Source organism: Marmota flaviventris, chromosome 17 (genome assembly GCF_047511675.1).
Source record: "Marmota flaviventris isolate mMarFla1 chromosome 17, mMarFla1.hap1, whole genome shotgun sequence".
Lineage (NCBI taxonomy): Eukaryota > Metazoa > Chordata > Mammalia > Rodentia > Sciuridae > Marmota > Marmota flaviventris.
Window position 1 is genome coordinate 33,511,735 of NC_092514.1, and position 26,732 is coordinate 33,538,466.

Sequence of the window (26,732 nt, forward strand, 5' to 3'; positions counted from 1 at the left end):
CTCCGAACAAAAAAGACTGGGAATTCCTTTGTCTTATTCATGCAGATATATGAGTCAAATATAATGAAAAATTTTTTAAAAAATATAAAAATTCACTGTGTAATCATGTGAGCAATAAAGCAAAATTGAGGGCTGTAGCTCAGTGATAGAGTGCCTGCCTTGCTCGCGTGAGGCACTAGGTTCGATTCTCAGCACCACGTAAAAATAAATAAAGATATTGTGTCCAACTACAACTAAAAAAATATCAAATAATAATAATAATTTGGAACCCTGGGGATGTGGCTCAGGGGTAAAATGCTTGTCTAACATGGGTAAGGCTCTGGGTCTTGAGTTTGATCTTTAACACTGGAAAAAAAAAAAAAAAAAAGAATGCACATAGTGTTCCCAGTAGATGCTCAAAAAATGACAACTTTTACTAAAAACCATTTCTGACAAGGTTCTCCAAGCTTCTTCAACATGTCCAGTACTTTGCTAGGCCCTCTGGGGGTTAGAACAATTCCCTGCTCTCCAGCTAAGTGTGTCATTTAGTTGAGAAAATAAGATGTTGAGCTGGGCATGCTGTTGCACACCTGTAATTCCAGCTACTTGGGCGATTGAGGCAGGAGGATTACGAGTTCAAGGATAACTTTGATAACTTGGTAAGACCATCTCAAAAATAAAATTTAAAGGGGAGGGAGCCGGACTGGAAATGTAGGTCAGTTGTAGAACACCCCTGGGTTCAATACCTGGCACCACAAATAAAGAAGATGTTGAGAAGGAAGGTGGCTTTAGGAGTGAGGTCTTCAGTCAGTGCCTAAGGGCTGTAAAAGGACTTCAAACTGGAAACATGTTGACTACTTTAACTTCTGACCATCAAAGATGAGGGTGACCAGTTTACCAAGAAGGAACTGAGAGGAAATTCCCTAGACACAGAGGCACACGTTATCTCGAAGTCTATGGAGAGAAAGAAGAGCCCAAGAGAGTATTTTATAATCTTCAAGCAGGATACAGAAAAATGGAAATAGAGCCAGGTATGGTGGCGCACACCTGTCATCCCAGCGGCTCTAGAGGCTGACAGGAGGATCGCAAGTTCAAAGTCAGGCTCAGCAACTTAGCAAGGCCCTGTCTCAAAATAAAATGAAAAGGGCTGGGGATGCGGCTTAGTGGTTAAGCACCCTTGGGTTTAATCCCTGGTACAAAAAAAAAAGAAAAGAAAAGTCACTGGATGAATGACTTCCGGAGCTGGGAGCAAAGAGTTCTCAAAATAATTCTGTCCCTCTGATCTGATTCTGAGCAGAACACTGGACTTCACTTCTCTTGGCTCACAACATCCTTACTAAAAATAAATAAATAAATAAATTTCCTCCTTAAGTGAACAAAACAAAACAAAAGACAATGGGGGGAGCCATTTGACCCCACTGGGGAAGGCAGCGTGACTGTGTGGCATAAAGCAGAGCTGCATTCTGGAATCCTCGGGTCCTTCCCCTCTTTGTAAGAAGCATGGGGCCCTTAGAATGTCTTTTTCCTCTTTCCTTCTTCTATTCTTCCTTCCTTCCTCTCTTTTTTCTTTTCCTTCCCCCCCCCCTACTTTTTCCCTTCTTTTTTTATGTTTTATAATTTTAAAGAATGCTTCTGGGGGGACTGGAAGTGCAGCTTGGCAGTAGAGCACGAGCTTAGCACACATGAGGCCCTGGGTTCCATCCCCAGCACCAAAAATAAATAAAAAGTGGCTTTTCTGAAAAGTTTTATGGACGTATCACCTACTCATGGCAGATATACTTTTAGTATAAAAGAGGTGACAAATGGGCTCCCTTTCACCCCCTAGTGTCCTTTCCCACCAAGGTCCCCACTGTTCCCTGTTTCTTCTGCACACAGAGAGCTCTTGGCACAGCTAACAGCCCCCTCTTGCTGTCAACAAATGGGAGTGACCCCTGTTCTGTTCTTTGATTTCCCCCTATTTATCAATAAATCTTGAGGAACTCCCCAAGACAGCCCGTATAAAGCTGCCTATGTAACTGCTGTCTGCTGTGTGGGACTCCATTGCTGATATGGCACCATTTCCTTCCCAGCCCCTAGGAAATGTAGTACCCAGTCTGTTAGGTAGAGTAAGAGGCATCGTCCTGTTCATCATCATTCGACATACTGTGGCATCTGCTGGATGCTGACAGTTGAAGCTCTAAGACATGCTGAGAGGCAGAGCCGGGTCCCTGGGCGGTTCAGAGCCTCATGGGGGACAGGGCAGCTAGAGAGACATCAAAGTGCACTAATGGATCTGTGGACACAGGGCCAGGGGCCCTTCCTGGTACCCTGTGCTTCTGGCTTCACTTCTACACCAAGGTAGAAGATAAGCCTTGTAGAGGTGGCCCTAGCTAAGGGTGCTGACGGCCAGGGGAAGGAATCTCCTGGGAAGAAGGTAAAAATCAAAACCTCTGGTTCAAAGATATTACAGACAGAGCATGGAGTCAGCCTGGTTGGGTAGTGTCCCCCCTGACTTCTCCTTATGTATCAGTGACCTTTCCATACCTGCTGCTTCCCCTTTTTCTCCTCTTTTAGAAACAATTATCCATGAAGTCTGAGCATGGGCAGCAAGTGACTCACATCAACACTAATTTGACACATATTTCATGATTTTGGACAGTTATTCTGTGTATCTAGATGGGGCAGTGGATAAGGCCAGGGCCACGGCGAAGCCTGGCTGTTAGTTATGGGATCACTGAGATGAGGTGCCTGGCATGGGGGGGCGGCTAGAGTCCAGATGTTAAGAGAATTAGCATTTGCCCAGCGAGTGCTCCTGGAGGGTTTAGGGTGCTGGCCAAGAGTGCTGGGGTGGGTCTTTGTCTTCTTTTATCATATTGACAAGAACAGAGGCAGAATAGACTGAAGGCACCAGGGGCTTCCAGAAGGAGAGGCTTGTTGTCTTGACCTGGCTCCACAGTGGAGCCATTGCTGGGCTTTGAGACTTCCAGGAAGTGGGTTGTCTTGGTGATATGTTGGGGGGACATAAATATTGAAATGTGTTCCCAACCTCTTCCAGGAAAGACTGCTTATTCTGCCCCTGAATAGTAGGCTCTAAGCCCCACTGTCCTGAGCTTGAGCTAATGAAGGAAAGAGAAAGTATTGCTACACGCTGGTATCTGCCACGGCTCCACCCAGTCACTGGGGTCCGGCCACCAGCTTTGACATCTCCATCACTTTGCTCATACACGAGATCAGCACTAAGCCTTGTGGGTTCCAGTTTGTGTTTCTGGGCTGCATCTGGTCCCTGTGTGCACTGGTCCCCCAACCCTGACTCCCCTCCATACCTGCCACCCATGCTGGTCACAGCCTTAGGTCCTGTCCCAGAAACACAGTTTTCCTTGTGCCTCTTCCATTCAGGGTTCCCACTGCTTGCCATGGTCAGTACAACCCTGTCCCAGACTCCCCAGGTCTTTAAGGACAGGGACGTATGTGGCTTCTGTCATGCTCAGCTGCAGCAGCGTAGGTCAGGAAGGAGCTGCAATGGAGGAGGAGTAGATCATCCCACATGCCTAGGAGTGTAGTCTGTCCATCCAGGTGAGGAGGGGCAGCCCAGTGAAGCTCTGCCGGCCACCAAACAGGGCTCCAGAACCCAGGATGTTGGCAAGGGAGGAAGGCAGGACCCCAGAGGAAAGCAAGGAAGGGTGGCCATGGGGATCAGAAGCATGTTGGGGCAGGTGCTGCATGGGAGGTGAGAGGCAGATCTGTTCAGAGCAAGATGGGGCAGGAGGCTAAGCTGTACCTATGGGGCAGCCCCCGTGGTACAGGAGGAGAAGACACTTGCTTGAAAGGGGATGGCCACCTGGATCAATTTTGAGCAGACCTGCCAGGGAGGTAACAAGGGACAGGGGAAAGGTGCAGGATGTGGGACTCTGATGTCCTTTTCAGCATGCCCCTCTACCCAGGAGCAAAAGGGGAGGAGACACTCTTGGGAGGTTCCAACCCTGGGCCCCAGACCCTGGGAGGAAAGGGCACAGTAGGAGGGGCCACTTATCACCACAGGGAAGGCATAAGCAGGAAAGCCTGGTGTGGCTGCGTGGGAAGGGACAGAGCCTAGAAAGGTCAGGAGTGGTGAGGTCAAGTTATGTGAGAATGTGAACAGTGTTAAAAAGTCATGTCGGGAAAGAAAGAAAAAAAAAAAAAGGCCATGTCTAGACAGCATAAGGGACAGATGGGGTGGAGACCAGTGTCCTTAGCCAGAAGCAAAGTCATCCCCAATGCCTCCTTCAGCTTTGGTCCACTTGCTCCCCTGTCTGCCCTGCCTCCTCCTTCAAGATGCTGTTATATCCGTGCAGCGCCTGGTCTGCACAGCACTTACGCATTCATTGAAGAAGTGGAAGGATGCAGCAGGTCACTGTGTTCAAACGACTGTTGGAGCAGCCCAGTGCGGAGCCTGTCACCTGCGGACTTGATTAGGACATGAAATACCCAAGCCTGCCCAGGTCCCCAGCCTCAATTTGTTCCCCTGAGCACCAGGCAGTTAGTTCCCCAAGGCATCTTGGTGCTCTGGGAATGCTTTCAAATCTTTGCAGTCCCCTCCCTGGTGTCTAGGTGGCACCAAAACCCTGTGCTGATCCCTCTCCTTGCAGAGCTCACCACACCTGCGGACAGTTGTCCTTGGTCCTTCCCGGTGCCTGTTCAGCTCAGCTGGGCGCTCTGGGCTTTCTGGGTTTAGTTCCCCCCATGTGCCAAGGGGCTGCAGCTTTCTTGAAACTGCAAACTTGTTATTTTTACTTTGTTTTTGGCTTTGATTTCACTGCAGTATCCCCTGGCCTCCTCCTATTGGGAGAGGTAGGCTGATTGGTTGGTCCCAACCATGACATCTCTGCACAAATCAAGTACTTCATCTGTACTTTAAAATTTTTACATAATTTTAGCAAAAAACTAATATGATAACAGTAAGTTTTTTAAATTAGCAAAACAACATATGCATGTGGTTCAAAAACAATGGGCTCAGGCTGGGGGTGTGACTCAGTGGTAGAGGGCTTGCCTAGCACATGTGAGGCACACTGGGTTCAATCCTTAGAGCCACATAAAAATAAATAAATAAAATAACAAAGGTGTCCAAAACATTTTAAAGGGGGGGGGGGTCTCCTCTTAAAACCCTTGAGATAATTCAACTATTGAAGTAGCCTGATCCTTGTCGAAAACCATGGGCGTTTCTGCAGATCAGCCGTGTGCTCTGTTTGAAAACTGCTTGGAGCTGTAGCTGGTTAACGAAAGGAAAGCGTCTTCCATTCATTCTGCAAGTATTTACTGCGTGCAGCTGCAGGGGGCTCCGAGTTTGCAGAGGAGTTAAGACGAGGAGGCCCCCCCTGGCTGAGCTCACGTCCCATCAGTGGAGCCAAGTGCCGTGAAGTCTTAGGAAAAGAAATGAGGCAGGACTCGTCGGGATGGGGATGATGGGGAAGAGTTGGTGGTCAAGAAAAATCGTTCTAAGAGAAAACCTAGACGCTACTTTGGGAGGATTTAGAAGTGGAGCAGCCCCACGCCCCGCAAGATTCAAGAGTAGACACCTCGAGTCCTTCGCTCTGCTCTGCCCGCTACCAGCCCCCCTCGGGTCCCTCGCGGCTGAGGGCACTGCGAGTGAGTGTGATGGGTGGGGGGATGTCCGTCCCCTCCCACGGCTGGGGTTGCATGGGCGCCCCAGACTCTCCCTCTGTCTAAGAGGAGCGCCCAGCTGCGGCTGCGGTGAAACATAAAGTTTATTCGCTTCAAAGTGACGCAAAAAATTCTTAAACAGCTCTTTGGCAGCGGCTATCTAGAGATCAGACCATGTGAGGGGCCGAGAGTACAAATAGTGCGGCGCGGGCGCCGCTGCTCACAGGCATAGCTGCTGCCCTGGTGCCTCGAGGGCGCGAGGGTCGCACCGCCTCCCCAGCGCTGTACCAGCCTCCCCACGCCCAGCCGGCAGGTGGGTCAGCTTTTCTTTTTGCCTCTGATCTTGGTTTCTTTCCAGAACCCCTCCCTTGCCTGGAGCGGAGCCGTCGTGCAGCTGAGCTCTCTGGTCCTGCTGAGGCGCTCCGGGCGGTGCGCGCCTGCCTCCCGCACCCTCCATTCTAACCAAGACAAGTGCCACTCGCAGATACACCCGAGGAGAGGGTAGCGTGGAGCGCGTCTGTGGGCTGCAGGCGCTTTGGAGGGCTTCTTTGTCTATTGCTTGCGGAGGCTCAGCGAGCGCTTGAGCTCAAGCTGGAAGACCAGGTAAAGACGGTCTTTAAAAAGCAAAGTGCTGTCCTGCGCATAGGGAAAAGTTGTAGTTTTAACCCGTGGTTTTATATTTGATCTTTACTTTGCTGCCATCGCGTGCAAGTGGCTTTATGCAAACGCGTTTGTGCAGGGAGAGTTCTGGTTGACACAAATGCCCAAATATCTAGAGAAATCTTTGAGTGATACTTAAGTGGGCCGAGTCTCCGTGCGCTTGGTTGGTTTCGCTGGCAGAGCTGGTTGCTGGCTCTGATACTCACAGGCCATTCAGAATTTATGCGAAACTCCAACGGGCTGATCTACATGGCTAAAATGCACAGCCATCAGTTGCTTGAAGAATGTGTACGTTCAAATTTGTTCTGAAAAGGCTCTCAGGAGCTGACGAATGCTAAGGAGCAGATTTCCTTTTGCACTGAGGCTTTTCTTATTGAATTGTTCCTTTTCCAGTTGGAGTTTCTAAAGAATTGGAGAGGGAGAGGATTTCTAAGAGACATTACAAAAGCTCGTGTGTATGTATTTTTATAATCAATTTTTTTGTCCAGAAAAATGAACCAGGTCAATGGATTATTTATGAGCCTGCTAGCTCTCATCATAGTAAGACGAGATCAAATATTTAATGTGTTTTGCCTTCAGTTACATAGAAAAAATGTCTAAGATGACAACGTTGGGATTTGTGTTTAGTGAAAGGGAGGAGAGCTAGGGGCAGTGATAGTGTCATGGAGTGTAGGAGTGCAAGGAAACACATGGCTTTGACTCTTTGTCCCATAGCTTGCTATTGTGTGGAGATGCTGCTGCCTGAAGACTCGGGGGTTTTTGTCTCACAGGAGGGGGGGGGGAGATGACTGTTCAGTATGGAAGAGAGGCAAGTTTTTCTGTAGCATGTGAAAATGTACCTTTTTAAAAAATTTTTTTTGCAATGCCAGGGAAGGAATCCAGGACCTCTTGCATGTTAACCACATGCTCTACCACTGAGCTCCACTAAAAGAAGTGGGTTTGTATATCTGAGCTAGAAGTTACACCTCTGAAATGCATTAGATGAATCACCACAATGTGTGGGGATTTTGGATTATTGTGAGAGAGAAAAAAGGAAAAAAAAAAATGGTTTGCTGGATTGGGTGTAGGTTTTTTTTTTTTTTTCACTGAATTTACGAGCGGATTGAAACTACTCATTAAATCAAAAGTCCCAGAAATACTCTGGTGATCCACCCAGGACATTTCAGAGATGTAACTACCAGCCCAGCTATTCAAACCCATTTTTTTCCGTTTCCTTATTTACGAAATACACATAGGACATGTAGGAGTGGGGAGAACAGATAATGTTGAAGTTGTAATGGAATCTCCACGGCCTCCAAATTTCCTCTTGGGGAGATTTTCAGGGACATCTGAGCATTTTGATGAAACCTGGAGAGGCATGTGGAGGGTTTCACAAATGGGTGGGGTTACTGGAATGAGGATTGTGGCTCCAGGGGATTAGGAGCATGGGTTGGGCTCTGTCTGGCAGGCTTGCAAAACACCTTGAGTGAATCCACCAAAGAGAAACACAGGTAATTCCAAGAAATTAAACCAGTTCGTGGCAGTAGCCACTTCTTCATACTTGTCAAATAATTTGAGAGCACAGAAAGCAGGACTGCCTGAGGCAAAGTTGCATTTTATTTTGGCATTTTGAATCAACAGGATGTGGTCATGACTTGACTCCTTTCCTAAAGTTGCCTGGATGGCCAAAGGGAAAATGATGCAGTCATTTTTGGTTGAGAAGGCAACCGGAGCCTTAGTTATTCCCAGTAATAGACCCAGCTCCTCTGGGTCTCATGATCTTCAGCTGCAAATGGCAGGGAGGAACCAGGGGGTGCCTATGTAGCGTGATGATATGCTTCAACTCATTCTGCAACTGTGGTCATAATTTCTGTGCTCAGGAAAACGTGAGCTGTCTGGCTCAGAGGCACACACACCTGTAATCCCAGAAACTTAGCGAGGCTGAGGCAGGAGAATCCCAAGTTTGAGGCCAGCTTCAGCAATTTAGGGAGACCCTGCCTCAAAATAAGAAAGAAGGGTGGGTTGTAGCTCAAGGGCAAAGTGCCCCTGGAATTCAATCGCCAGTATAAAGAACAAACAAGGGCTGGGGATGTAGCTCAGTTGCTAGAGTGCTTGTCTCGTGTGCACAAAGCCCTGGGTTGGATCCCCAGCACCACACACACACACACACACAAAAAAAGAAGGAACGAACAAACAAAACAAAATATGAGCTATAATATATGAGCTGTAATAATGGTACAAGAGTGCCCAAGGGCTTGGACTCTACCCAGATGTTGCTATCTAGTTAGGGATGTCTGGAGATCTGCTCAGGTTTGATAGGAAGGCAAAGACTTGTCATACTCTGACATGTGGAAATTAAATACTGTGCCTCAACCATGCCCAGCCAATAGGGGTCCAAGTTCCCAGACTCCCCTAAAACCCTTTGCAAGATGCCTAGGGCGTAGTGCCATAGAAATGGCCTCCACGTGCACAGATTTGGATTGTGCCCATTCTCTGTCCCAATCCCTGAGCTGTCACCAACCAGTCACAGTTCTCTGAGGTCTTCGGTATTTGGTGGCACAGGCATGAGTATGGAGACCAACATTTGATAAAAGCCTCTGTCTCTTCATACTTGAAGCAAGTACTACATACAGATTACCCCTGTTCTTATGGGGAGTCACTGTCTGTGTTCCCAGTGGTAAGAGCACCTTAAGGAAGTAAAATTGACATCTTTCTAGGAGAGGTCAGGTTGAAAATACATGAAACTAACCTTTTATTTTGGCATTTTGAATCAACAGGATGTGGTCATGACTTGAGTCCTTTCCTAATGTCACCTGTATGGCCAAAAAGAAAACAGTCATTTTTGGTATACTGTGTATCTAGGGTTGGCACAAGACCCGCCATGGGCCATGTTATTTTTCTACTCTGTGTGCTGCCCCCACTCCAAGTCCTGGGGATTGTACCCAGGGGTGCTCTAACCGCTGAGCCATGTCCCTAGCCCTTTGTTTATTTGTTTGGAGATGGGGTCTTGCTAAATTGCCCAGACCTGCTTCAAACTTGTGATCCTCCTGCTTCAGCCCCCCCAAATAGCTGGGATTCCAGGCATATGCCACCACACCCAGCTGGGCTGCATCCCAGAGGTCATTTATGCAGAGATCTGGAGATCTTGTACTGTCTTTAGAAATGCTCTTGCGTGAGTAATGTCTCTGCAGGGTATTCCCTTAAGCCTGACACTCCCCCTCCCCATCTTTTTTTTAGCTTCTGGTGACTGGAAAGATGAATGCTCATTTACTAAATGTCAACAACATGCTTTTAAACTGAGCAAGTGTCTTCCCAGCCCTGCGCCTAACAAGGTGACAAAATGAGTGGAGATAAAGGCTGGTGTGAGGTGTGAGGCTGTAGGCCCCCTTGTTATTTTCTTCTTTCTTTCAGCTACCCTGGAACCTGGCAGTAGCTCCCTAGCTCCCACCCACCCCTGGACCAAGGGGACTTGTTAATGGGTATTTAAGCCCTTGATTTTTAAACTCACAACAGGACAGACCTCCATTAATCCCAGAAGCCCCTGGACTGCACAACCAGAGATGCACTCCAGAGACACGGAGACATGGAGATGATGTCCCAGGGTCCCCAGGCACGACAAGTGACAGATGGCAAAAGGGAGGGTCTCCTGGGTTCCTGAGAGCCAGTTCTTCATGTAATCATTTGAGGTAGGGAGGGCAGAGGTAAAAGAAGAGTTGTGACAGGCCAGGTGGTGACCTGGAAGAGCACTTCCCAGTGGCTCAGGAAAGAGCCAGCTGGGTGCTCTGGGAGAATCCAGAGCCACAGGTTTGGTGGACACCTGCAGAAGGGCCATCAGTGGGTCTTTGCCACCTAGCATTTTTGTGTGGTCTTTTGGAGCATAGTCAAGGAAAAAAAAAAAGAGCATTTTATTTCCTTTGTTACTGACCTGCTGAATAAAATAAACTGACTGACTTTCCTCTAAGGGAATTTTCCCTTCCAAGGAGAGGCCTATAATTAGAGAGTGGGAGAGCCAGCAAGATCTTGAAGGTGAAGGGAGGTGACTGGGCGGTGGCTCTCAGGGTACAGGCCTAGAACTTGCCTTTCCTGGCATGGACTCTTTTCTCTCTCCCCACTAGTCCTGGAGCCAGTGCCTTAAAAATGCTAATCAAATTATCTGGCTCTTTCTCTTGTTTTGGAGGAAAAGAGCTGCGTGGAGGGAAAAGGAGGCAAGAGGCTGGGAGGGGAGGGGAGGGGAAGGGAGTAGAGTGGAGAGGAGCGGAGCCATTCTGTGGGACCGCTGGGAGTTTCCAGCACTGGTCCAGGCACTAGAATTATATTTCTCCTCCCACTTATTTATTTGAAGAAATTTTGAACAAAAAAATCAGATAAATCATCCAGTTTCACCAGTTGTTCAGGCAGTTGCTCTAATTATACATATATCTATTTTCGCATATGTAATAGAAAATTTGACATGTTATTTATAATATGTAATTATATATAATTTCCATATTTGTATATATGCATTTTTGCTGAACATTTGAGAGTTTACAGACTTCCAGTTACTTTACCGCATGCCTCTCCTAAAAATAAGGACCTCTCTTAAATAATCGTACCCCCATTATCATACCAGGGAAACATCCATACAAAACTGTTATGGAATATACAGGCCAAATTTCCCCTGTTGTCTCAATGGTGTCCTTTTGAGTTTATGGGGTTACTATTTGAGATTGTAAACTGCTAGGCGTCAGAATTATTTCTTGCCTTCCTTTGAGTGCACAGTGGGAACCACCAGATCAATGCTGTGTAATAAAGAACTGATTTTTTTCCATGAATATTCCCCAACTATGCGACTCACTGTACATTCAGAATTTATTTATTTTTTTTTTGGGGGGGCATACCAAAGATTGAACCCAGGGCACTTAACCATATTTTATTTTGAGACGGGGTCTCCCTAAATTGCAGAAGCTGGCTTTGAACTTAAGATCCTCAGCCTCCAGAGCCACTGGGATTAAAGGTGTGCATCCTCGCACCCACTACATTTCAGAATTTCTTGACCTAAGAATACAGGCACTTTCTAGCAGTGACGTACAAATCTTCACTCACCTTATAGCTAAAGAGGTGCCATATGGAGTCTCCATGTCACCCCAATTCTGAAGTTCCCCCTCCTCTAGCAGCCACTTTCCCTCCTCTGTCTCCCCACTTCCTTCTCCCTGCAGGACTAAGAAATGTGCCTGGTTTCCCTTTCCTCCTCACCACTTACCTTTTATTTTGTTTTTGGTACTGGGGATTGAAACCAAAGACACTCTACTGCTGAACCACTTCCCTAGTGCCACCCCACCCACCCAGCCCCTTTATTTTTTATCATGAAATGTGGTCTAAGTTTCTCAGGCTGGCTCAGATTTGTGATCCTCCTGCCTCAACTTCCCCACCTGCTGGGATTACAGGCATGTGCCACAGTGCCCAGAAAATTAGTTGTGTAATATACTTGTATTGAAGAAACAAAGCTGTGTTTGGAAATGTTCCTATTAATTACACAAATTACACCTTCTAAACATTCTTTTTTTAATTTTGATAATGTAAGTCACGGCTGGGAGTGTAGCTCATGCATTTGCCTAGCATGAGCAAGGCCCTGGGTTCCATTCCCAGTATGGCAAAAGGGAAGGGGAAAAAAAGTGACATGCCTAATCTTACCATATCACTTTGCATTAAGTTTCCTGTCTCTTTCCCTGTCTTGTCCACATTTAAATATGTTACCAAGACAGAATAAAAGCAGTTTTGTTTTCTGCAACAATTTTTAAGTTAAATAGAATAAGAAAAATTCATGCCATCAATTTCTAAAGCCCTTAACTGGCCTAGATGACACCTTCGAGGAATCTGATAGTTTCTCTGCATCCTTGCCCTTAAATTTAATATTCCTCAAGACCCAGAAAGAAGAGTAATAAATAGATGCTTCTGTCCATTTCATCGCCACCCCTCCCCTGCTGTTTGGTGGGGCTTCATCCTGTGTCCTTCAGCTTTCGCTTTTGATGCCTCCGTTTCTGACAATGGTTTCTGTGGGTAGTAAGTATATTCCAAGAGCCAAAGAACCAAGTCACAAATGAACATTTGGAATCCAGACTGTTGCTGGGTGTGCCTGGCCGGTTCAAAGTCTGAAAGAACAGCCCTGGCTCATTCTTTTATCCTCCGTGCGCCAGTCTTTTCCAGTCCTGAGTCTGTGAAGTCATGGCTGTGGCAGGCCCCCTTCTCCACCATCATCTCCCCATCTCCTGATGGGGGAGGCGGGAGGCACAGGGCCCCTTGGGATGGGACCTGGCCACATTTGACATAGACCCAGGAAGAGGAAGAGTGGTGCCTGGCCCAAAGTTCAGGTCTATGGCATCAAAGAGCATCCTGCTCAGAAAACCAGGAACGGGTCCCTGTGCAGAGCCCTGCTGCACAAATGCCAGGCTTTCAGGCACAAAGATGTGTGACCCAGGCCCCTGTTTCCAGGGGAACACAAAACAAATATACATAGAAGGATAACTGGTGACAGTGCTAATCAACGTTGTGTGGCAAATGAGAAATTATACAGGATCAGGAGAGACATCTTGGGCTGAGGTGTTAAGAGAAAGCTTCGTGGAGGAAGCCAAGCCTCAGAGGAAGCTGGGTGGGGGTGTAGAAGGTGTGTTATAAGGTTCATGGAACCCTGAGTAGTCTGCTGAGGCACTTGTGAAAAGTGCAGATGCTTGCTGGGTGCAGTGGCACATGCCTATAATCCCAGCGGCTCAGGAGGCTGAGACAGGGGATTGCAAATTCAAAGCCAGCCTCAGCAACTTAGTGAAGCCCTGTCTCAAAATATAAAAAGAGCTGGGGATGTGGCTTAGTGGGGATGTGGCTTAAGCACCCCTGGGCTCAACCCCTTGTACCCAAAAAATAAATAAAGGTAAGTGCAGATGCCTGGCACCCCACAGATCTCTTGAGAACAAGACCAGTCTCTGGGAGAAAAGCCGGTGGGCCAGTGATGTGTTGTTTTCAAGTTTTCCAGGTGACCCTAAGCCCCTGATTGACAGGAGCTGCAGGGACCAGTGAGGCCCAATTGACTGGACTGTTAAGTGGAAAGTAGAATGGGTAGCATGTGTGTGGTGGTGGAAGTGAAGTGACCCACTGTTGTTTATTGATGCTTTCGTGTACTAGAAGCTAAGTTAAGCATTTATCATACTTTTATAATCCCCACAACAGTCCTGACCAAGTTCAAATATTAACCATCTGCTTTCCAACAGGATGAACTGGAGGCTCAGAGAGATTAAGTGACCTACCCAAAGTCTCACAACCAGTAAGTGGTGGATCTGGGATTTCAGTGCAGATCTGTGAAACAGAAAGGAGAGTTCTGGGTTGTGGACACACAGAACTATCACTGAATGACTCAGGAAGTCAGTTAATCTAGGCTTGGCTATTCATGCTCATTGGAAAAGAATTATTCATGCCCATTTATACCAAATTCATTTCTTTTTTATGAAAGTCTGAATAATCCGTTGTACTTTTTGGCCAGCCTCTCAGTGATCTAGACCCATCATGGACGACTAGTCCTCTAGACTGGACACTCTGTGCAGACAAGCTCAGAGCTCCCATATTCTCCTCAGCCAGGCAGAGAAAGTTCTGAAAAGATTTTTCTTTCCTCATGGTAACTGGCCCAAATAGCCCTGAGGACTTTACCCTATTTAATTCCTCTCCAAAAAATAAAAAATAAAACTGACTCTCATGAGGAATCCTCTGGAGGAGGTGATGGCTGGGATAGTAGAGTTCATGTCTTTCCTGTATGTCCAAAACACAAGCAGATTTTCTCAAACCCCTTGATCGATAGCCCAAGTCTATTTTGCTTGAAAGGCAAGCCAAGGGCCACCATGACTTGTGACCTGTGATACCACACACCTTGGAGACAGCAGCCCTCTGACAGGTACAAATGCAGCCTCTGCTTTATCCAGTGGAGCCTGTGATGACGAATCAAGTAAACTCCAAGGTCTTGGGACAGAAACTTCAAGGTAGCACCTGGGAGATTAGTTGAACCTGAGGGCTGCTTTGGAGCTGGAAATATGGGGCATCTCAGCATGCTGCAGCAGGCATGGGGATATGTCCACAGGGCACACGCCACAGCTCTTAGAGGAAGCATGGGCCAGGGCATTGCTTTGCTTGTCCTGCAATCTGCCTGCCTTTCCAGATTTGGCCTTGTACTGTGAATTCCATGAAGGCAGGACTGTGCCTGTTCTGTGGGCGAGCAGCAGGGCTTTGTTGGGTTACTCCTTCTCCGCAGCAGGGGGCCAGGTTCAGTGTTCACTGCGCAGGAGGCATCAGAGCTCTGTAATTCCTATCATCTTTGGATGCCTCGGGAACTTTGGACTCCCTCTGCATAGAGAATGCAAATTGCCACTTGGTTTGATGACCTGTAATTAATCTTATCTCAGTGTTCAACCCATACTTCACGCTGGGGTTTTGTTTTGTTTTGGAAAATGGAAATCCAGTATCCTGAGATGTGAATTCACTTTGCTCTTGACACATGAAGTCAAAGTACAAAATTTCTATAGTGTCCAACAGAAAAACAGTCAACGGGCATTTCCAAGGGGCTAGGTGGTTTTATGACTAATCGTCATAATTACTCCTTCGGTTACTGGTTCCCCTGGCTACAGAGACCGTTGTGTGGAAACAGGAATGGAGATTTGATCACAAATTTAAATAGAATAGAAACAATTCTCCCCCACACACACACCCCACAAACTCGTGGGAGGGAATAGAGTGAATTAGCCAAGAGGAAGCTGGAGTGTGAAGAGAAAGTTAATCATGACTGTCTTGGGGTATACTGCACCACGGAGCTGCACACCTCAGGTGTGGAAACCTGGCAGAAGGTCAGGTTGCTGTCCCACACTGCCTTGGGTATTCATGCACCATTCACAGCCTGTCCCCTGCTTCAGCCTGGGGCTATAGTATCCATTCAAGTTTCAAAGGAAAGCTTCGGGGGCTTTTTCTGGCCCTGGAGAAACTCAAAAGCTACCTGGAGGAGGTCACAGTTATAATTCTGACCTCCTTTGCCATCTTCCTACCCAGCAGGATAAAAATATCTTTTAAAAAAGAAAGCTTTCAAGAGCGCATTCAGAAACCTTCTTATCAACTCGTACTTCTGAATACCTGAGCCAGCCTGCTCTCAACCATTGTTATCTGCTGGTCTGCGTAGAAATGGCCCGTGAGGGTTCAGCAGAATCACAAAACTGGGAAAGGAGTCCTGGCAACACAGCTAGGAAGGAGCCTGTCGACAGGGGCCCAGGCCCGTGTCCTCTGCTCCTGGCCCACCAGATTCACAACTAGGAGTTTGTCTCCTTTAACTGGGAGAAGAAGGGAAATGAAGAAAAGGAGATGTGTGTTTCCTGTTTGGTGGTTTCAAGTGACTCACTTTTTTTTGTATCCCAAATTCTGTGATCAAGGATGGGAGCACAGTAGGAAAACCCCAGAAAGCAAAGCTGAACAGGGAGAGCCCAGTGTTTGGAGACAGGCAGCCTAAAGTCATGGGTTGTCTGAAGGATGCTCTTAACAGGCATGATTTTTCTTATTTTTACCAAGTTAAAAAGTGCTGCGGGGTATTTCAGGAAACTGGCTCAGAACAAATAGAGGAGAGAGTATTATTCTTCCAGGAGCTGCTCATCAGAGTTGTGAAGCAATCAAGATCAGATGCCTTACGGGGCTGAGGACCCTGGAAAACACACATTGCTCTCACCCCCATCCACCAACCCACAAGTGTTTTCCACCCTCCTTGCAGGATGCCCTGAGGGAGAAAATAAATGAAATCTAGAACAAATGGTTTGGCTGCGAAGGAGGGAAGGTAATGAGTCACAGCTGTGACTGAGATGGACCATGTTTCCCCTCTCGGGTTTAAATGGGTGGAAAGTGGCAGTGTTGAAGTGGGAAGAAGTTCCTACAGAAAACTTCAGGGGATGGAGGAAGAAAGAGCAAGGCCTGGCAGGCTCTGTCAGCTGAGTGCCACCTGGCCACCTGTGGGGAAGCTCTTGATCCCTGCCATTGGGTCTTCAGGTTCTTCCATGTTTAGTGTGGAAAACATGTCACTGATGTAGGCCAGAGTGAGAACAGAGGCCTTCTCAACACCACCAAAGACTGCCAAGTTCAGGTTTAACTTAGCTATGTATTTAAGAAACCTTGACATCTCATCAATGCTCTCTTAAAAAAAAAAAAAAAAAAAAAAAATCCCTTGGCCTGGGAGAATGAGACAGTGTATGGTTAGTGATTTAGCTCAGTGATACAAAGTGTGTCTAGCATGTTCAAGGCCCTGGGTTCAATTCCAAAAGGAAAGAAAGAAAAAAGGAAGAAAACAGGTTTAGTTGAGGTCCCAAGGACGTGGAGAGAGACTTCAGCAGCATGAACACAATGAGGTTTTCTTTCTTTCTTTTTTTTTTTAATTTGTTGTGGTTGTTGGGATGGAACCCAGAGCCTGCTCATGCTAGGTAAGCAATCTACCACTGAGCACCTCCCCATCATTTTTTGTTTTAAGACAGAGTCTCACTAAATTACCCAGGCTGGCCTCCAACTTGTGAACCTTCTGCCTCAGCCTCCTGAGTAGCTGAGATTACAGGTGTCCACCACCACACCTGGCTTAGAATGAGGTTTTATTTAGATTGCTCTGTCAGAAGTTTATATTCTCCTCCATGGTGTTTGCTCCCTTGAGTCTGGGGTGTGGTAGGTAGGCAAGGGCCAAACAGCTGGATAGGATAGAACGTTTACCCACTTTACACACACACACACACACACACACACACACCCTCACTACACAGAGCTGATTTATCTCTCAGTGCTTTAGATATTTTTGGTAACAATAAATCCCTTTAAAATGTTTATTTTCCACTTTACAAATAAAAAGAAACCAAGGAACACAAAACCCTAATTACTTTCATCCCTTGGTGTTCATGTCTAATCTTTGCCAATATTTATGTCCATAGTCATCACTGTGAAGTTATTACCTTGTGTTCTAATTTTCAACTGTTTTTGTCTTTTTTTTTTTTTTTTTTACCAGGGATTGAACCCAGGAGCTTTACTACTGAGCTACATCTGCAGCTATATCTGCAGCTGTTTTTTGTTTTGTTTTTGTTTTTTTTAATTTTGAGACAGGGTTTTGCTAGTTGCTTAGGGCCTTGCTGAGTGGCTGAGGCTGACCTTAAACTTGCAATCCTCCTGTCTCAGCCTCCGAGTTACTGGGATTATAGTTGTGCTCATCTTATCTTCACATTTGTATGTATAGATAAGTCAGAGTCACAGAAAGCCCCAAATAGGTAGGTAGGAGACATACACTTGCCATTTTTAGCCTCTAGCCCATTTCTCACTGTTGGATTTGGAAGGTTGATGTGGGATCTCTGCAGCAGAGATGTGAATAGTGCTTACTGTCCATTTCTACAAAGGTATGATATGATCTAAGGAGAAACATGTTTCAACTTCCAATCTGTTTCAAGAGTTTGAAAGCTCAGGCCTAGAAGAAACCAAGTGAGCTGGGAGGTCTTGGCTGCTTGCAACTTTATAATAGGTCATAGGTGTAAAGTCCAAAAGGGCTCAGATTTCTTTCTACCCACGTTGGCCATCTCAGACCTCAGTCCAGAGGAGAGCAGAGCTGCCTCCACTGCACCCTGGCCCCGGGAACTAAAAAAAAGGCATAGGCTACCCTGGCCCCATGGGGGCACACCAGCCTCAGTGAACTGCATGCTTTTCTCTCTGGCTCTCCAGGTGAGAGGGAGCCTGCCTGCCCTGTCACTGTTGCAGAGTGACTAGGGGCTTGGCCACAAGAGTTGCTGGGTAGGTAGCAAGAAGATGAATGGTGAGCAGTGGAGCTAATTACAGCCTAGTGAGACCTGCAGAGGCATAATGGGAAGGCTGAAGAGCCAAGCACTGTGGACTGAACACCAGAGGCCACAAGGATCTGCTTTCCAGACCTGGGTAAAAGAAGAGTGAAAAAGCCCGCAGCCAAGGATCTCGGGGTATTTCACTAAGTGTGGCCTTTAGCCTCTATCCTTTGCTCTTTGGCTTTTTAGATCATATCTAAACAAACTATGGGGTGAAATTCTGGCCCCTCAAAGTGAAGCAAGTGCTTTTTCATAAGTAGAGCCTGGGTGAATATTAGTGATATGCTTCTTTTTTTTTTTTTTTTTTTGTACCAGGGATTGAACCAAGGCACACTAAACCACTGACCCACATCCCCAGCCCTTTTTTATTTTTTATGTGAAACGGTCTAGCTAAGTTGCTGAGGCTGGCTTTGCACTTGAAATCTGCCTGCCTCAATCTCCAAGCTGCTGGTCTTCCAGGTGTGTGCCACCCTGCCTGGATGGTGATATGCTGTATTTGTTCTGTTGTTTCCTTTCAGGTTTCTTGATTGTGATTTGCTGCCTGTACAGGTTGGAAAATGGAGTTGATTTGATTGACTCTTGTACAGCAAATAGGCAGGCTCACATTTAACTGGTGCATTATAATCCCATTTTCTAATGTGTAAGAAATGCAGTGCGTTAATACCAAAGACAAGCACAAGGCCTAATTTTTTCTCTCCTTTCTCTCTGTGCCTTTCCAGCAGAGCTCTCAAACCTGCCACCATAAAGCTCTGAGGAGATCCACAAACCCAAACAGCAAGACTCCTTCCGGTCCTTGGCAGATGGGCAGCAGGATTATTTACTAACCTGCAGAATGGAGACCACGCCCTTGAATTCTCAGAAGGTGCTGTCAGCCTGTAAGGATGGAGAGGATTGTCAGAAAAATGGAGTGTTGCAGAAGGGTGTCCCCACCACAGAGGAAAGAGCTGAGTCTGGCCAAAGGTCCAATGGGTACTCTGCAGTTCCGAGCCCTAGCGCAGGAGATGATACTCCTCACTCTATGCCAGCTGCCACCACCACCCTAATGGCAGAGGTTCATCAGGGGGAACGGGAGACCTGGGGCAAGAAGATGGATTTCCTCCTCTCAGTCATTGGTTATGCTGTGGACCTGGGCAATGTCTGGCGTTTTCCCTACATATGCTACCAGAATGGAGGAGGTCAGTATCACAGCCACAAACGGGGTGGGCTGTAGATCCTCACAGGAGGCCAAATGATAAATCATGTCTTAGCTGCTTCATGTAACTGAGAGGAGCCTGGGAACATGGCTGCTTAGACATTCATGCTAGTCTAAAAGACATATCTCTAGTAAGCCAAAAACTTAGATCAGCATGTCTGAGGCTTTCTGGGTTGAGGATTTGGGCAGGAGCTCTCCCAAACCTGACCTCACAGGTTTCTAGCATCATCAGTGTTCCATGTGCCTCCTCATCCTGCATTGTCCAAGCATCGTCCCCGACCAAGCCAAAAGTGAGGGAATGGCCAGCAGCATTATGTCCCGTTTCTTTACTTCTGTGGCATGTTCTTCTTGGAAGTATCTGGAGGGGTCACATCTGCGTCAGGAAAAATTGAGAGATTGCTGCAGGGCTTCAGATCCTCCTGGGTCTTTGGGACCTGTGTGAAGTCAGAGAATGACATCAACTTAGCTCCAAAGTCTTAAGTTGCCAGTCTGGGTATAAGGCTGAACCCAGCCACAGTATCGCCAACTCCAAATCATGCATGGATATGCTTATGTCTCCGATAAGATTGTTAGATTTTTGAGGACTGAGACCAAATCTGCTTCCTCTTTGTAACTCTAAAGCATCCACAGATATTACCTTGTAGATGATCAAAAATTGTAGCTGAGTTAGATGTGGACATGGGAACCTGGCGGGGAGAGAACAGGAATGGGGCCTCTATGTAGGCATTGGGTTTGTTATCAGAATAGGAAAACAACATGCAAAAATGGGTGTCAAATCAATCAATATTTAGTTTGACAGGAGCTCTGGCAATAGATTTGGGAGGGCAGCTAAAACAAGACTTGGGGATAATTTATTTGTGTCACCCTCACTCCTTCCATGGCCTGACATGAAGCAGTCTAGATTTGCTAGATTTTTTAGGGACTTTTGTCCATGCAGCTGCAAAAGCAGCTGCTTAGGGGCTCGGTCTGGGAGGAGCGGAAGTCATAATCACTTTATCTCTACCTTGGAAAGACTCACCTTTAGCCTGAGCATTAGATAAGGGGCTGGGTCACTGGTGACATTTCCTTTTAAAGCTGATCAAGCAAACCCTTTGGACAAAGGCCACCATGAAAACACAACATGGTTTTTTATTCTCAAGGCAGGTTTACCCAGTGTAATTGCAAGTTATGTGGGACCCTTCTGAGTTGCACTGACCTCAAGGTTTCTAGGAGCAAAGCATTTTATAGAAGGGAAAGTTATCAGGGAAAATCATAGCTGACTCACCCTTTGTGCTACAACTCAAGCTGCAAGGGAACAATCCCCAACATTTCCAACAGCCTTAAGATGAAGGAAACATCAGTACCAATAGTTATGCAATAGCTCTGTGCTTTCTTTTTTTTTTTTTTTCTTTTCTTTTTTTTTATACATTTATTGCAGAGGGGCTGGGGATGTGGCTCAAGCGGTAGCGCGCTCTTCTGGCATGGGTGCTGCCCGGGTTCGATCCTCAGCACCATATACAAAGATGTTGTGTCTGCCGAAAACTAAAATGTAAATAAATATTTAAAAAAATAAATAAATAAAAAATAAATTTATTACAGATATCTTAAACATTGGCAAACTTTGATAAGGAGAGCTTCTATTTTAATTGACATAATATAGCCACATATTTGTTCTTAATTTTGAAATGAGGTGAGGACCAAAAGCATTATTAAGGACATTTTTGTTTCTAGATGTCTTAATTATGCAAAAACATTATTTTTATATTGTGTTTTCTTATTCTGTGAAAAACTTACCCTTGCAGCCAGGCCCCCAAGAGATGGCTCGTGAGAAATCATTCTGGAATTAATGGATATATAGTCAAATATCAATAAGTATCTGGAAACACTTAGAAGAACAAAATTCTAGTTTTGTGACCATTGATGATGGCATCTGTATAGCTCATTACAGGTGGTCTGTACCCAGGGACCCTGTAATGGTTGCATCAGAATCATTCAAGGAGCTTAACAATCATACATTGCACCCACACCAAACATTCTGCTTCAGGAGATCTGGGTGGGCCCTGAAATCTGGAGGTGAGTTTTTAAGCTCACCGGTGATTGTGATGTGTGGCTGGGTTTAGGAACCTCAGCTCTCCTCAACCCTGTCATCTTATTGAGGAAAACATTGGGGCTCAAAGAGGGGAAGTGGCCCAGGTTTCTCTAGGCAGCCAGAAGTGGAGGTGCTCCCAGTGCCTGCCCTTTTCAACTCCCAACCCAGTGTTCTTTCCATTTACTCTTTCAGCCTCCTCTTGAAACTTCTTTTTAGCTGTGCAGCTCTGTCTATTATTACTTCAGGCAAAGCACCAAGACCAGGGCAGGACAGTGTAGGTCACTCAGCACAGGGTGGCTCTGTGGTCCTCAACATGAGCCTTCTTGTCCAGATCAATTGGATTGTTCTAGGACAGATGTAGTCAGGGAGTGAAATTGTCTTTCATCTGCTTCAGGGGCGTTCCTTCTCCCCTACACCATCATGGCCATTTTCGGGGGAATTCCACTCTTTTACATGGAGCTTGCACTGGGCCAGTACCACCGAAATGGATGCATTTCTATATGGAGGAAAATCTGCCCAATTTTCAAAGGTAACTGAAGGGTTTGCTGAATGGGTCAGTGGGGGCATTTTCATCAATGGGTGGGAGCTGGGAACTTGCTTCTAAAAACACTTAGGTCTCAGCTATATCTGGGAAACAACTTGAGTCATCAAGTTTGTGACTGCTCAAGTGTTATGAAATTGTTAAGAAGAAACAGAACAAATGGCAATTAAAAAGTAAACTGAAATTTAAAAATTTAGGACATCAACAGGGCTCACATGCGTCTTTAAAAACATGAAAGCTTGCACATATACAAGTAAATGGCTACACTGCCACTCTTTCCCAGTCGTTCCCAGCGTTCTTGGGGAATGAAATGGATGACAGTATCTATGTTAACCCCTCACTCAGGCTGTGGGACTCTTGTGCTCTAGCTCAGCCTTTTACTGTTGGGCTGCCCTTTGAACTTGGCCTCTCTTACCCACTTCCCAGGGATCGGCTATGCCATCTGCATCATTGCCTTTTACATTGCCTCCTACTACAACACCATCATGGCCTGGGCGCTCTACTACCTCATCTCCTCCTTCACGGATCAGCTGCCCTGGACCAGCTGCAAGAATTCCTGGAACACTGGCAACTGCACCAACTATTTCTCAGAGGACAATATCACCTGGACACTCCATTCCACATCCCCTGCTGAAGAATTTTACACGTAAGCGTGCGGGAGAGGATGGTCTGTTCAGGCAGGCCACACATCTGGGACTTGGCTTCTTAGAAAGCAGGCAGGAGCCAAGGGCTCTTTACCAATCTCCTGGCCAACTGTCAGGGGTGGAGGAGAGAATTAGAAAGGGGATGGCAGAACCCAAATCTGGCAGGATTTGAAGCTGGGAAACTTTGTTTTGTTGGGAGGGAGTGGGGGGAGTAACGGGGATTGAATTCAGGGGCACTAAACCACTGAGCCACATCCTCAGCCCTATTTTGTATTTTATTTAGAGACAGTGTCTCACTGAGTTGCTTAGTGCCTTGCTTTAGCTGAGGCTGGCTTTGGACTCATGATCCTCCTGTCTCAGCCTTCTGAGCTGCTGGGATTATAGGCGTGTGCCACCACACCCGAAGGAAACTCTGTTTTGAGTGTTGCACGATCCCACCTGCTGCGCCATCTCCTACCTTTCCCATTGTCAGGACAGGCTATTTAACATGTCCAAGCTGATCCCTGCCTTCACTTTCTAAAATCACTCCCCTACACCAAAACTACCCTTCTTCCTGGCTCCTCCTCCTCAGTCAATTGCCATGAAAGCAAAACAACCAGGATCTTCAGTAGTTTGAAACTATTCAAATAGTTTCTGGTTTAATGCATCGACTTCATAAACAGGATCTAACCTTTGGAAGATGATGCTTGGAAAAGATAGCATTATTTTAATGTAGGAATTTCAGGCAGCCCAAAGACAGAACTACTGCCCAGGGTAAGGGAGGGGGCCTGCTACCTACACACACAAATCCTCAGGTACCCAAAAGTCAAGCATATTGGTCAAAGAGGTTTAGGTCCCAGCCACAAAAGGAGAAATCAGGAAGTCTATCTTGGGGCTGAGAACTCTTCCCAGGGACTGTTGGCTGACTGTGTTGCTTGCTCCTTCAGGATCAGCAGGGCCCATCCCAGTCCTTTCTGAGGCTTGGTGAACACTTGGTCTTTCAGTGTAGTGTCCATTTTTCTTGGGCACCTTCTTAGAGGTATCACAACTGGGAGCTCCTGTCACTGTCTAGATACTCACACAGACTTTTTCTTTTATTCTAGGCGCCATGTCTTGCAGATCCACCGGTCTAAGGGACTCCAGGACCTGGGGGGCATCAGCTGGCAGCTTGCCCTCTGCATCATGCTCATCTTCACCATTATCTACTTCAGCATCTGGAAAGGTGTCAAAACTTCTGGCAAGGTGAGAAGGACTCTGGCTGCTTATACATGCATGCAAAGGGGCCCTACAGGGTCTTAAACTCAAAACCCAGTAGCCTGAACAGCTACTGGTCAGGGGATGATCACTGTCTCTTTCAACACCTATTACATTCCATGGTGTTCTTTTTCTATCACATCTGTTAGAAGATTCTAGAAATGGCCTAGTCCTAAGAACAATTATATATATACCCATGGCCCAATAGTGGCAATAATTTACTGCAAGTCCACCATGGGCCATGGTAAGTGCTTTTATCTCCACAGGCTATTTCCTGCTAGACATTGTCGCATTTTACAGCTGTGGCTTAGAGATAGGTAGTACTGGCTAAGCTGAGTCAGATCCCCATCTGCCTGGTTCTGAAGGCAGTGATCTTTCTGCTTCCCACTTTGCCTCCTGAAAATGACAGACAAAACAGAGATAGATTTCCTTTATTGTAGATCTTTAGGAATAAAAGACACTGATACTGGTCTGGGGCTATAGCTCAGCAGTAGAGCACCTGCCTCTCAGTGTGAGGCACTGGATTCGGTCCTCAGCATCAAAATAAATAAATAAAGATATTGTGTCCATCTACAACTTAAGACACTGATACCAACCTATCCCCTTTCCTTGCTTTCTGTGAAATAGGCGATAACAGTGTTCCCACTCTCCTTCCTTCCAGGTGGTATGGGTGACAGCTACCTTCCCTTACATCATCCTTTCTATCCTGCTGGTGAGGGGGGCCACCCTCCCTGGAGCCTGGAGGGGTGTCCTCTTCTACTTGAAACCCAACTGGCAGAAACTCCTGGAGACAGGGGTAAGATATTGAGGGAAATAGTGTGTACCTGTCTGTCATCCACTACACAAAACCAGTTCCCCTTCAGTTAAGACAGTAGGGACGACTGAAATTTACTTTCACTATACAAGTCTGCAATAATGCTGTAGAAATACAAGCATGAAAAGTGCAGTTGAGGGCCAGAGTTGTGGCTCAGTGGTAGAGTGCTTGCCTACCATGCATGAGGCACTGGGTTCGATCCCCAGCACCATATACAAATAAACAAATAAAATAAAGGTTAAAAAAAAGTTTTTTAAAAAGTACAGTTGATCTTCGTGGTTGTGCATGCCTGTAATTCCAGTGACTCAGGAAGCTAAGGCAGGAAGCTTGCAAATTCAAGGCTAGCCTCTACAACTTAGTGAGACCCTGTCTCAAAAAATAAGAAGGGTTGAGGATATAAATATAGCTCAGTGGTAAAGCTCCCATGGATTCAGTCACCAGTACCCCCCCCCAAAAAAAAAAAAAAAGTAGTACACACCACTGGGTGGTTTTAAACCTAAATGACAATAGGGAAGAGAAGTCACGTGTGTTTGCACTAGGTTGTGTGACCATCCTTGAAATGAGCCTTGAAAGCTGGTCTTTTTACCTTGCACATAGTCATGTGGAATCTCTGCTGGTGCCCAGTGTCAGTCTGGGTCTCGCTCTTACCCCGTGCCCTTTCCTCTGCTGTGTTCCAGGTGTGGATCGATGCTGCTGCTCAGATCTTTTTCTCTCTTGGTCCAGGCTTCGGAGTCCTCCTGGCTTTTGCTAGCTACAACAAGTTCAACAACAACTGTTACCAGTGAGTATTTGGGGTGTCCAAGCAAGGCTTGGAAATAGAGTGAGTGAAAGCCAGTCTGGAGGAAGGCTACGAAACCTATGGCTTCAAATTTGGCCAGGCTCTGGCTATGATGACAGTGCCCCTCACAGGTACCATGAGCCTCTGTCCATTCACCTCTGGCCAGAGCATCTGTCCAGGTTACAACTTTACCAGAGGTTGAGAGAGTCCCCAGGCCACTTCTGTTTTGTAAAAATCCCTATATATAAAAATAATAAGAAATTCCACAGCAGGTTTACAAAAATTACAAAATGCAATTAAATATTTGGGCTTGGTTAATACATTTACCAACAAAATTATAATGTGATAAATTTGTTATATATGTACACAAAAAGTTTACTGATTGAATTTTGTTGTTGTTGTTGTTATTGTTGTTGTGATACTGGGAGTTGAATCCAGGAGTGTTCTCCCACTGAGCTACATCAGCAGCCCATTTTATTTTTTATTTTGAGACAGGGTCTCACTAAGTTACCCAGGATGACCTTAAACTTGTAATTTTCCCGCCTGAGCTTCCCCAATAGCTGGGATTACAGGTGTGCACCATCACAACTGGCTGATTGGATTTTTTGACCAGCCTAAAATGCTATTAATTTTCATAGAAAAATATTACTTTAGATATTTTAACAAAGCAGGGAATGTTGCACTGATTATCATTATGTGTCACTCATCACCTCTAGACTAGATTTTATTTTAATTCCCATCACCAAGGACAATGTGTAGCAATATATTTGCACAACTCATTATTATAGAGTTGGGTTTTTTAAAAGATAGGGGCGAGGGTTCACATTTACCCAAAGCAATGTCGCCTTACACTGGGATACCAATCTGAAATTGTACATTGAGGTCTTTTAAAAGTGCCAGGGATCTGGGCACAGTGGGCATACACCTATACTACACCTAGCTACTCAGGAGGCTGAGGCAAGAAGAATGAAAGTTCAAGGTCAGTCTAGACAATTTAGCAAAACCCTTATTAAAAATTTAAAAAGGGCTAGAGGTATAGTTCAGTGTAGAGGGCCTGAACACGTGCAAGACCCTGGGGGGAAAAGATATCTCTGTGGCAGCCTGTGACTTCATTTGAAGATAATGTCAAACATCTAAATCTGAGGAATTTTAAAATGTGAGGCCAAAGCCCCGCCTCCTGCCCCCTTCTCCAGTCTAGCCCCTGTTCCAGAACAGATATTTCCTGTTTGAAATGGAGAGGTCTGTGCTGTTTCATAGCAGAACCACCTCTTAAAAAACACCTCTGACCTGTTAACTGACCCACCCCACATGTGATGGTCAGGGTATTTGAACTTCAAGCCTGAGAGGCTGGACTCTGAGGGAATGAGAGGGACCCAGAAAAGTTA

At 46.1% G+C, this 26,732-nt stretch overlaps 1 protein-coding gene across 3 annotated transcripts in view; it reads left to right on the plus strand.

Annotated features, from left to right (window-relative positions):
• The first annotated feature begins 5,829 nt into the window (after positions 1-5,829).
• The window catches only part of Slc6a4 (solute carrier family 6 member 4), a 33,222-nt gene continuing 12,319 nt past the window's right edge, over positions 5,830-26,732 (plus strand). The window contains exons 1-9 of one of the 3 annotated variants that reach the window (XM_027924446.3): positions 5,830-5,908; positions 13,473-13,525; positions 17,962-18,212; positions 18,797-19,252; positions 21,732-21,866; positions 22,305-22,524; positions 23,605-23,743; positions 24,417-24,551; positions 25,247-25,350. In XM_027924446.3, the coding sequence (XP_027780247.1) occupies positions 18,910-19,252; positions 21,732-21,866; positions 22,305-22,524; positions 23,605-23,743; positions 24,417-24,551; positions 25,247-25,350 (1,076 nt within the window). In that variant the 5' untranslated portion in view covers positions 5,830-5,908; positions 13,473-13,525; positions 17,962-18,212; positions 18,797-18,909. The remainder of the gene's footprint in view (positions 5,909-13,472; positions 13,526-17,961; positions 18,213-18,796; positions 19,253-21,731; positions 21,867-22,304; positions 22,525-23,604; positions 23,744-24,416; positions 24,552-25,246; positions 25,351-26,732) is intronic. The other 2 variants (XM_071603985.1, XM_071603984.1) reach the window with 2 other exon arrangements.